Source organism: Cherax quadricarinatus, chromosome 73 (assembly GCF_038502225.1).
Source record: "Cherax quadricarinatus isolate ZL_2023a chromosome 73, ASM3850222v1, whole genome shotgun sequence".
Classification (NCBI taxonomy): Eukaryota; Metazoa; Arthropoda; class Malacostraca; order Decapoda; family Parastacidae; genus Cherax; species Cherax quadricarinatus.
Window position 1 is genome coordinate 8,528,412 of NC_091364.1, and position 12,813 is coordinate 8,541,224.

Sequence of the window (12,813 nt, forward strand, 5' to 3'; positions counted from 1 at the left end):
CTTTTGCAGATTTAATTATAGATTGTGTAGGTCCACTACCTAGGTCAAAGTCGGGAAATCAATATTTATTTACGATTATGGATAAAGTAACCAGATATCCTGAAGCAATTCCCATGCGTAGTATTAATACTAAAGCTATTCTCAAAGCTTTAACAAAATTCATTTCTTGTTTTGGCATTCCTAAAACTATTCAAAGTGATCAAGGTACTAACTTCACTGCCAAAGCATTTAGGGAAGTATTAACTAGGTTAGGGATAATCCACAACTTATCCACTGCCTATCATCCTCAGTCTCAAGGCGCCTTGGAAAGATTCCATCAGACATTAAAAACAATGATAAGTTTTTGCATGCACTTTCCTACAGACTGGGATGAATCACTACCTTTGTTGCTGTTCTCAGTACGAGAGACGGTGCAAGAGTCTACAGGGTATAGTCCGTTTGAGCTGATCTTTGGGCACAATGTACGAGGTCCTCTTCGGGTGCTCAAAGAAGGATGGATGGGAGAAGACGTTAGCTCAACACTCTACAACCCGTCTTCAAGGTTGCAGGTGGCACGTCAGTTAGCCAAGGCTAACCTAAAGACAGCTCAAAGTAAGATGAAAAAGAGGTATGACAGAAGTGCACAATTCCGCTCCTTCCATCCAGGAGACAAGGTGTTGGTGCAGGAACCTATACCTGGCCACACCTTGAAAGCTAGATTTACGGGACCTATGCAGATTGTAAGTAGATTTTTTTTTTTTTTTTCAACAAGTCGGCCGTCTCCCACCGAGGCAGGGTGACCCAAAAAAAGAAAGAAAATCCCAAAAAGAAAATACTTTCATCATCATTCAACACTTTCACCACACTCGCACATTATCACTGTTTTTGCAGAGGTGCTCAGAATACAACAGTTTAGAAGCATATACGTATAAAGATACACAACATATCCCTCCAAACTGCCAATATCCCAAACCCCTCCTTTAAAGTGCAGGCATTGTACTTCCCATTTCCAGGACTCAAGTCCGACTACATGAAAATAACCGGTTTCCCTGAATCCCTTCACTAAATATTACCCTGCTCACACTCCAACAGATCGTCATGTCCCAAGTATCATTCGTCTCCATTCACTCCTATCTAACACGCTCATGCACGCTTGCTGAAAGTCCAAGCCCCTCGCCCACAAAACCTCCTTTACCCCCCTCTTTCCAACCCTTTCGAGGACGACCCCTACCCCTCCTTCCTTCCCCTATAGATTTATATGCTTTCCATGTCATTCTACTTTGATCCATTCTCTCTAAATGACCAAACCACCTCAACAACCCCTCTTCTGCCCTCTGACTAATGCTTTTATTAACTCCACACCTTCTCCTAATTTCCACACTCCTAATTTTCTGCATAATATTTACACCACACATTGCCCTTAGACAGGACATCTCCACTGCCTCCAACCGTCTCCTCGCTGCTGCATTTACCACCCAAGCTTCACATTCATATAAGAGTGTTGGTACTACTATACTTTCATACATTCCTTTCTTTGCCTCCATTGATAACGTGTTTTGACTCCACATATACCTCAACGCACCACTCACCTTTTTTCCCTCATCAATTCTATGATTAACCTCATCCTTCATAAATCCATCTGCTGACATGTCAACTCCCAAGTATCTGAAAACATTCACTTCTTCCATACTCCTCCTCCCCAATTTGATATCCAATTTTTCTTTATCTACATCATTTGATACCCTCATCACCTTACTCTTTTCTATGTTCACTTTCAACTTTCTACCTTTATACACATTCTCAAACTCATCCACTAACCTTTGCAATTTTTCTTTAGAATCTCCCATAAGCACAGTATCATCAGCAAAAAGTAACTGTGTCAATTCCCATTTTGAATTTGATTCCCATAATTTAACCCCACCCCTCTCCCGAACACCCTAGCATTTACTTCTTTTACAACCCCATCTATAAATATATTAAACAACCATGGTGACATTACACATCCCTGTCTAAGACCTACTTTTACCGGGAAGTATTTTCCCTCTCTTCTACACACCCTAACCTGAGCCTCACTATCCTCATAAAAACTCTTAACAGCATTTAGTAACTTACCACCTATTCCATATACTTGCAACATCTGCCACATTGCTCCTCTATCCACTCTATCATATGCCTTTTCTAAATCCATAAATGCAATAAAAATTTCCCTACCTTTATCTAAATACTGTTCACATATATGCTTCAATGTAGATTATCTGATGTAAATTATGTGGTAGCTCCCATTGATAAGACCTCAAAAACTAAAACTTACCACATTAATCAAATAAAGGCTTTTCATACACCAAATAAAGTCCCAGTAATGACTCTGTCCTCTACCTCTGAGGACGACTCTGATTCTTTGCACTCTATCTCTGAAATTAATATTTAACTTTCAAATTCTGTCCTCCTCAAGGATCCTAGCCCTTTAATGGAGGGATTATCTGAAACCCAAGCAACAAATTTAACTGAGCTTCTACAGTCATATCCTAATATTTTTTCGGATGTGCCGAAAAAATGTACGTTAGGTTATCATGATGTAGATGTGGGAAACTCTAAACCAATTAAACTCTCCCCCTACAGAGCTAATCCTGAAAAGCAAAGGCTACTTCAGCAGGAAGTAGAATTTTTGTTAAAGCATGGTTTAGTGGAGGAGTCATCTAGTCCATGGGCTTCACCGTGTATCCTTGTGAAGAAAGTATGCTAGCCTGACTGACTACTGTCTCACTTTGAGTTTAGGGTTTGGCTTTTTGTCACGAGAAAAGCTGAGCTCTATCTAAGAGTTGGATGGTGGAGAGGAAAGGCGGTCCCATTATTTTGTGCCATGGAGGCACGGTTACCACTGGGAGGTGGCAGCCTAATCCTCAGCCTTCTCGGGGTGGGGGTGTGGCATGCAAAGAGTACGTAACCTTTATTCGGCGCATGTACACACCCTCATTTACAGGCTATCTCCCCCAACCAGCGAACCAGGTTGCTAAGAGTTGATGATGGGGCCCCGTCGTTCAACTAGTGACCAGGTTCTAGCCAATAAGAAGATGGTTTTGGCAATCTCAGAGGTTATGTGGGTACTGCTCTCCTGTCTGCCCTTGTCATTCCCATCTAGAGCTGGTTGAAGCACGGTCTGCTATCTTGTGGCTTCTATTTCTGCCTTGCTTACCGTGGAGTGCACTATACTTATCACTGTACATAGTGTACATATTGCTGTTCTAAATTGGTGAAGGATAATACAAGTCTAAACTTTTTCTGCTGTGTTTATTTTGCTCCCATTACACCCGGGATAACAGGCCATTTGGATTCCTGGGTTGTAATAGATAGCATACCCATGTTTTGTCCTATGCATCAGTGGGAAATGAAACAACCCAAATGTATCATTTTCTCACATAAAAATTTACACCTTTTCCAAGATGACTTTGCATTAAAAAAAGCAGTAACCCTACGTGGGTCACACAATACTGTGGTGTGTAAAGGTAGGGGGTTAGTGCAGGTGCAAAATTAATGTCCAAGTATGTGCAAAAGATTAGTTTCTTAAAATGTCAACGAGCCTGTCTAAAAAGTGGGATTTTTCAGCAAGGTGGTCAGTCAGTGAGCGTCCCAGGGTGTTACAGATGTCAAAAGTGAATTCTGCATGCTCTGATAGGACAGTATTAAGAAACCTAGAAACTGTAATGCCAGAGGGAAGGACCCCAGAGGCTACAAACAGGACGGGAAAAAGGGGAAGGTTGGAGGGGAGGGAAGGGGAAGAAAAGGGGGGGGGTATGGGGACGAAGGGAGGATTGGGGGATACTTAGACTCGGTCTAAGGAAGGAGACCAAGGGATTTGATTCCTGAAACCAAGAGCCTCTTTGCCATGTCAAGGAGCCCCCCCCCCCTTTGAAGAGGTACTGTTATGCAGACTACTGCATTATTGTAATAATTGTATAAATAATGTCAATCCATTCATGACTGCATATTGTTTACTCTTGAACATCACCAAAGAACTGAACAATTCTGCTACTTTGAAAGCTCAATTTCAAGGTACTTTTCATTGTGAAACCAATCAAAATCATATCTATATCTGTAATATATCTTCCATTCTATCAAATGAGACCACAAAAATGAGAATACAACCATATAAATCATACAAAAATACAGTAGGGCCCCCACTTATTTGGCAGGTTAGGTTCCAGGCTACCGCCAGAAAGCAGAACTCCATTTTTTCCATTTATAAATGCCAGATAACAAGTTTAACATATATTAAGTTAGCAATAGAACTAGACATTAAAAAGTAAAATACACACACAGTACACTCATTATTTACCTCAAAATATTTGTAGTCTTAATGTAGGGCAGAAGGTGAGTAGTATTTACTCTAAGAAGTCAGGTGTGGTAGCCCTCCTGGCCACCCCACCCACACATACTATAATACGATGCTTAAAGCTCTCTAGAGCGATAAAATGCATATACAGTACACGCATTACTTGCCTTAAAATATTTGTAGTCTTAATGGTCTTAATGTAGGGTGAGAGGTGAAAAGTATTTATTTGTAGAAAGCCGTGTGGAAGGTATGGCATCCTGCCTGGCCACTTATACCTACGCTCCCTAGAGCGATAAAATGCATATATAGTACACTCATTAATTACCTTAAAATATTTGTAGTCTTAATGTACAGTGAGAGGTGAGTTTTATTTGTATGAAGTAAAGTTGGGAAGTATGGGTAGCCAGGAAGGTCAGCCCTCCCAACCCCACCTACACATAATGTAAACAAATCAGATGAATGTGTCTGGTTTTCACCACAAGTCCTACAAGTTGCCTGGCTACCACATCTCATTTTTTTTTTTTTTTCAACAAGTCGGTCGTCTCCCACCGAGGCAGGGTGACCCAAAAAAAAGAAAGAAAATCCCCAAAAAGAAAATACTTTCATCATCATTCAACACTTTCACCACACTCACACATTATCACTGCTTTTGCAGAGGTGCTCAGAATACAACAGTTTAGAAGCATATACGTATAGAGATACACAACATATCCCTCCAAACTGCCAATATCCCAAACCCCTCCTTTAAAGTGCAGGCATTGTACTTCCCATTTCCAGGACTCAAGTCCGACTATATGAAAATAACCGGTTTCCCTGAATCCCTTCACTAAATATTACCCTGCTCACACTCCAACAGATCGTCAGGTCCCAAGTATCATTCGTCTCCATTCACTCCTATCTAACACGCTCATGCACGCTTGCTGGAAGTCCAAGCCCCTCACCCACAAAACCTCCTTTACCCCCTCTTTCCAACCCTTTCGAGGACGACCCCTACCCATCTTTCCTTCCCCTATAGATTTATATGCTTTCCATGTCATTCTACTTTGATCCATTCTCTCTAAATGACCAAACCACCTCAACAACCCCTCTTCTGCCCTCTGACTAATGCTTTTATTAACTCCACACCTTCTCCTAATTTCCACACTCCGAATTTTCTGCATAATATTTACACCACACATTGCCCTTAGACAGGACATCTCCACTGCCTCCAACCGTCTCCTCGCTGCTGCATTTACCACCCAAGCTTCACATCCATATAAGAGTGTTGGTACTACCACATCTCATATTTATGTTAACTTATTCTACTGTAGGGTGTATTTAGATGGATTAAGCAAAATGTCTATATTAACATTTTATATGATATTTAATGCTCCTTAGTGATTATTGTGTTATTATTAATATGGCATCTTCAAGACTAATAAGACACTCTTAGTGATTTTAATGTGTACCTGCATGCCAGCACAGTGTGTAAGTTTACTTAGGTACAAGTACACATACGTATCAGTTATAATAATAATGTAGGTACGTAGTCTGCCTGGGCTACATACTTACACCTACCTACATAGCTACACGATATTTATTGTGGCCTAGAGCCATATTATTACCATTGACATACCATGTTCACTGAGTTTAATCGTTTGTAACAACTACCTTTAGATGCCATCACAAACAAAGGGAGACGTAATGAATAATTCAAGCCGAGAATTGTAAACAAAAGCGTTATGTATTATGGGGAGTGATGTAATGTTTTCCCTCTGCCCGGCTACCACACCTCCATAGTGTATAAGCATAAAATGTTTATATGTTATGTAATGTGTTTCTTATATAATTTTGAAGAAAACATCATAGATGGATTAATGAAAATGTCTATACTGACATAAAATTAGACATTTAATGTACCCAAGAGTTATTATTATTACATAATAGAGAGATGTGCTCATGGAGAATGTAAACAAACCGGGTGGTCCGCGCCGTATTTGAAAGACCACTTGTCGTATAGAAAGTTTTGGTCATAATTTGAGATCGCCATATTAGTGGAACCCCGTAAGGCGAAATGCCGAGAAGCGGGGCTCTACTGTACCGCTAAGGGGAGGCTAATTGCCTCCCATCCATTATTTATAGTCCGGTTTCTTTCATTTTTGGTGTACGTTAAGGAGCATCTTTCCATCATACATTGCCCAAGTTTCAATAAGAGGTGCACATTAAGGAGCATCTTTCCATCATTCATTGCCCAAGTTTTAATAAGATAGTCCAATAAACAAATGAGATCCAATTCCCTAGATCAAGAGCAAGAGCCCCTCACCAGCATCAAGGAACCTCCCTTGAGGCCTGCCCACTTTTGGAAATTTTGCTCACGTATGGAAGCAAAAAGCTGACTGATTGTATTTGGAAAAACTCGCACATGGATGCGCTCGCAAGTAAAGGGTCGACTGTATTACTACTATTCATTATTTTAACATTAATAAAATTGAGAAGTATTCTCCTGTTCGGTTTATGGCCCTTAAACATTCTCACTGCTAAGCATTAGTCACTGGGGATGCAGTATTGATGTAACTGGAGTTTACTCCCCCCCCATCCCCCCACCCTTGGATTTCATGGGGGCGACACCAATGATGCCGCCCCGGGTGACACCAACCCTAGCAACGCCACTGCCTACGATTACAGAAAAAAAAATCAGAAGTACTCTAGAACACTAAAGCAGGATCTGACAGCGAATGTGTCAGCCATGGACACCAGTAATGACTTGCCAAGTACCTCATGGGTGTTGAGATTCCAGCAAAGTGTGGTGCAATTGTGGTAGGCAGGATGTGTGAAGGACTGGCAAGTGCTGTTGGTGTTGAGGCAGTGAGCTAGGGACTGAAATTGCCTCAACACAAACACAGCACCTGCCAGCCCTTCCTATTTGCCACACACCCCTCATGCCTTACTCTACAACAGTGTTTGCTAGCATCTAAAACCCATCAGGGAGGTAGTTGGCACTGTACTACTGGTGTACAAGTAATACAATGGTATGAGCTAATATTGTCAACCTATAAGGTGCCAACTCTTTAGGAGTTGGCTTTTACCATGAATGACTGATGGTAACCTGTGAGGATGTAACAAATACAGAGGCTTGACTGTATATTTTCTCCACAGATCTGATCTATTCTTTATGCATTATTAAACGTGTATCTATATTTATGACTAGTGAAAAATCACAGTAATATTTTTTGTAAAATGAAGTCTATTCAATACAGTATATGTAAACTCCATACAATATACAGTGGACCCCCGGTTAACGATATTTTTTCACTCCAGAAGTATGTTCAGGTGCCAGTACTGACCGAATTTGTTCCCATAAGGAATATTGTGAAGTAGATTAGTCCATTTCAGACCCCCAAACATATACGTACAAATGCACTTACATAAATACACTTAACATAATTGGTCGCATTCGGAGGTGATCGTTATGCGGGGGTCCACTGTACAGTATAGTACATATATATATTGCATAACTTTGTTTTTATTATAATACAGTAAACCCGCAATATAACTGACAAAATAGGGAAAAGCAGGTGGCCAGTAATGGCAATTGTGATGGAGACAGCCAGCATGTTAAAAATAGAAAAAAAAAAGTAAGATATTATAGTGCCATGATAGTAATAATAAAGGACAGTTCTGTAAACATGGACTTCATCTATTGTTTTGATATGGAAACAATGGACTTTGTCCACTGTTTCCAAACCTACTGACCTAGTAGATTTTGTTCCATATTTCCAAAGTCCATTACACAAAGGTCAGTTATATCAAAGTTTACTGATAATAGATCACATTAGTCATCTTCAATTACTAGATATTTTAATTATTGAAAATTGTATCCCATATTGGGAAGGCCACCACACCATGCAGTTATAAACTTAAGTACATCCTGACATTCTGGGACACTTGACATCTTAGTAGCCATGATAAGTTTATTCCAATCTTCCTTGTTGGCTGCTTGCCCATGCTTAAGATCAATGCGATTCCGAATAACTGGATAGCCAGAGATAACACAAGGAGGGTAGGTAGTGTTGTCTGCACCTATCAGGGAAGCTTCATAAACCATTCGCTCATCCATGGGCAAAATCTGAGAAGTTCAATTTTAAAATCAGATTACCTATACATGTTTATGATTTTGCAAAACAACTATCAACAATTGTTTTTATTCACAAAACCCAACATAATGAACTTATTAAAGCTTATGTAATACAATAAAAATATTAAATGAATTTTATGCTCGACTTACTTAAAGAAAAGTTTTGTTCATAAATTATTTATAATTTACTTTAATATTAGCGTAGTCTTCAAAGAGCGTCCATATTTTACAAGAATTTACACACATCAATCTCCACATTTTAACAGGAGTGCAGTTGAGAGAAAGAGAAATGGTGAGGAGAATGTCCCTAATTCATTTAATTTATTTTGTAGGTAGTAGGTTGGTAGACAGCAACCATTCAGGGAGGTACTATCGTCCTACCAAGTGAGTGTAAAAAGGAAGCCTGTATTTGTTTTACATGATGGTAGGACTGCTGGTGTCTTTTTTCTGTCTCATAAACACGCAAGATTTCAGGTACAACTTGCTACTTCTACTTACACTTAAGTCACACTACACATACATGTACACATTTGTTGCATACACACTCATCTGAGTTTTCTTTGATTTTAGCCTAATAGTTCTTGTTCTTATTGCTTTCTTTTCATATCCATGGGGAAGTGGAATAAGAATCTTCCCTTTGTCAGCCATGTGTGTTGTAAAAGTCGACTAAAATGCCAGGAACACTGGGCTAGTAATCCCTTTTCCTGCATAGCTTACTAAAAAGAAAAAGAAAACCGTCAAAGTGGGCTGTTTGAATGTGCGTAGATGTTGTGTGAATGATAAGAAAGAGATGATTGTGGATGTTATGAATGAGAAGAAGCTGGATGTCCTGGATTTCAGTGAAACAAAGCTGAAGGGGGTGGGAGAGTTTCAGTGGAGAGAAATAAATGGGATTAGGTCAGGGGTTTCAAATAGAGTTTGAGCTAAAGAAGGAGTAGCAATAATTTTTAAGGATAAGTTATGGCAGGAAAAGAGGGAATATAAATGTATAAAATCAAGGATTATGTGGTGTAAAATAAGGGTTGGATGTGAAAAGTGGGTTATAGTAAGCATTTATGCACCTGGAGAAGAGAGAAGTGTAGAGGAGAGAGTACCTGTGGTTGGGGATCTCAATGCTAAAGTGGGTAAAAATGTTGTGGAGGGAGTAGTAGGTAAATTTGGGGTGCCAGGGTTAAATGAAAATGGGGAGCCTTTAATTGAGCTATGTGTAGAAAGAGGTTTGGTAATAAGTAATACATATTTTATGAAAAAGAGGATAAGTATACAAGGTATGATATAGCATGTAATGAAAGTAGTTTGTTAGATTATGTATTGGTGGAAAAATGGTTGATGGGTAGGCTTCAGGATGTACATGTTTATAGAGGGGCAACTGATATATTGGATCATTATTTAGTTGTAGCTACAGTTAGAGTAAGAGGTAGATGGGACATGAGGAAAATGGCAACAGCAAGTAAGAGCGAGGTGAAGGTGTATAAACTAAGGGAGGAGGAAGTTAGGGCGAGATATAAACAACTATTGGCAGAAAGGTGGGATAGTGCAAGCATGAGTAGTGGGGGGAAGGGGTTGAAGAGGGTTGGAATAGTTTTAAAAATGCAGTATTAGAATGTGGAGCAGAAGTTTGTGGCTATAGGAGGGTGGGTGCAAGAGGAAAGAGGAGTGATTGGTGGAATGATGAAGTAAAGGGTGTGATAAAAGAGAAAAAGGTAGCTCATGAGAGGTTTTTACAAAGAAGTGTTATAAGAAGAGCAGAGTATATGGAGAGTAAAAGAAAGGTGAAGAGAGTGGTGAGAGTGTGCAAAAGGAGAGCAGATGATAAAGTGGGAGAGATAAACAAGTTAAGAAAGCCTAGGGAAAGAATGGATTTGTCAGTTAAAAACAGAGTAGGGGAGTTAGCTGATGGGGAGATGGAGGTATTAGGTGGATGGCGAGAATATTTTGAGGAACTTTTAATGTCGATGAAGAAAGGAAGGCGGCAATTTCATGCACTGGCCAGGGAGGTATAACATCTTTTAGGAGTAAAGAAGAGCAGGATGTGAGTGTGGGAGGTGCACGAGGCATTACATAGAATGAAAGGGGGTAAAGCAGCTGGAACTGACGGAATCATGGCAGAAATGTTAAAAGCAGGGGGGATATAGTCTTGGAGTGGTTGGTATTTTTGTTTAATAAATGTATGAAAAAGGGGAAAGTATCTAGGGATTGGCAGAGAGCATGTATAGTTCCTTTATATAAAGGGAAGGGGGACAAAAGAGACTGTAAAAATTATAGGGGAATAAGTTTATTTTCATATAGTCGGACTTGAGTCCTGGAAATGGGAAGTACAATGCCTGGACTTTAAAGGAGGGGTTTGGGATATTGGCAGTTTGGAGGGATATGTTGTGTATCTTTATATGTGTATGCTTCTAGACTGTTGTATTCTGAGCACCTCTGCAAAAACAGTGATAATGTGCGAGTGTGGTGAAAGTGTTGAATGATGATGAAAGTATTTTCTTTTTGGGGATTTTCTTTCTTTTTTTGGGTCACCCTGCCTCGGTGGGAGACGGCCGACTTGTTGGAAAAAAAAAAAAAAAAAAAAAAAAAAAAAATTTTACTGAGTATACCAGTAGGGATATTACTGAAAGAATTAGAGGTAAGAGAGTAGGATTGCAGATGAGCAAGGAGGCTTTAGAGTGGGTAGGGGATGTGTAGATCAAGTGCTTACATTGAAGCATGTATGTAAATAGTATTTATATAAAGGTAGGGAAGTTTTCACTGCATTTACGGATTTAGAAAAGGTATATGATAGAGTAGATAAGGGAGCAATGTGGCAGATGTTGCAAGTGTATGGAATAGGTAGTAAGTTACTAAATGCTGTAAACAGTTTTTATGAGGATAGTGAGGCTCAGGTTAGGGTGTGTAGGGGAGAGGGAGAGTACTTCCTGGTAAAAGAAGGTCTTAGACAGGAATGTGTAATATCACCATGGTTGTTTAATATATTTATAGATGGGATTGTAAAAGAAGTAAATGCTAGGGTGTTGGGGAGAGGGATGGGATTAAATTATGGGGAATCAAACACAAAATGGGGGTTGACACAGTTACTTTTTGCTGATGATACTGTGTTTATGGGAGATTTTAAAGAAAAGTTGCAAAGGTTAGTGGACGAGTTTGAGAGGGTGTGTAAAGGTAGAAAGTTGAATGTGAACATAGATAAGAGTAAGGTGATGAGGGTATCAAATGATTTAGATAAAGAAAAATTGGATATCACATTGATGAGAGGAGTATGGAAAAAGTGAATGTTTTCAGATATTTGGGAGTTGACTTGTCAGCGGATGAGTTTACGAAGGATGAGGTTAACCAAAGAATTGAAGGAAAAAAGGTGAGTGGCGTGTTGAGGTACCTGCGGAGACAAAAAAAAAAAACGTCATCTATGGAGGCAAAGAAGGGAATGTACGAAGGTACAGTGGTACCAACATTCTTATATGGGTGTGAAGCTTGGGTTGCAAATGCTGCAGCGAGGAGACTGCTGGAGACAGTGATGTCCTGTCTAAGGGCAATGTGTGGTGTACATATTATGAAGAGAATTCGGAATGTGGAAATTAGGAGGAGGTGTGGAGTTACTAAAAGTATTAGTCAGAGGGCTGAAGAGGGGTTGTCGAGGTGGTTTGGTCATTTAAAGAGACTGGATCAAAGTAGAATGACTTGGAGAGCATATAAATCCGTAGGGAAAGGAAGGCGGGGTAGGGATTGTCCTCGAAAAGGTTGGAGGGAGGGGGTAAAGGAAGCTTTATGGGTGAGCGGCTTGGACTTCCAGCAAGCATGTGTGAGGGTGTTAAATAGGAGTGAATGGAGACGAATGGTTTTTGGGACCTGACGAGCTGTTGGAGTGTGAGCAGGGTAATATTTAGTGAAGGGATTCAGGGAAACTGGTTATTTTTATATAGCCAGACTTGAGTACTGGAAATAGGAAGTACAATGCCTGCACTTTAATGGAGGGGCTTGGAATATTGGCAGTTTGGAGGGGTATGTTATATATGCTTCTAAACTGTTGTATCTGGGTGCCTCTGTAAAGACAGTGATAATGTGTGAGTGAGAGTGGGAGATGGCCGACTTGTTGAGAAAAAAAAAAATTAACAAAGACAGAAATTATGAAAACACAAAATTTACCTGTTCTACTTGCTGGTCCATTGACACTGCTAACACCCATTCCTTGGCCTCTTCCCTTAGAGCTTCAGGTATAGTTAGAGACTCAGGCAGTGGAATCTCATATGGAATATCTGTATCTATGAAGTCAGTATGATCAAGAGAATCCAGTGAACCTTCCTCAATGGCCTCACACAAGTCCAAAAACCGGTTCAAGAATACAAATGCCATGTTTTTCCATCCTACTTCCTGAAATTTAAAGGAGTAATCTTAG

General features: G+C 39.9%; 1 protein-coding gene across 1 annotated transcript in view; it reads right to left on the bottom strand.

Annotated features, from left to right (window-relative positions):
* Window positions 1-5,869: 5,869 nt before the first annotated feature.
* The window catches only part of Oseg2 (intraflagellar transport protein Oseg2), a 142,570-nt gene continuing 135,626 nt past the window's right edge, over window positions 5,870-12,813 (bottom strand). Inside the window, exons 31-32 of the mRNA XM_053794663.2 lie at window positions 12,564-12,788; window positions 5,870-8,414 (exon numbers count right to left, since the gene is read on the bottom strand). Coding sequence (XP_053650638.2) covers window positions 8,151-8,414; window positions 12,564-12,788 — 489 coding nt within the window. The 3' untranslated portion in view covers window positions 5,870-8,150. The remainder of the gene's footprint in view (window positions 8,415-12,563; window positions 12,789-12,813) is intronic.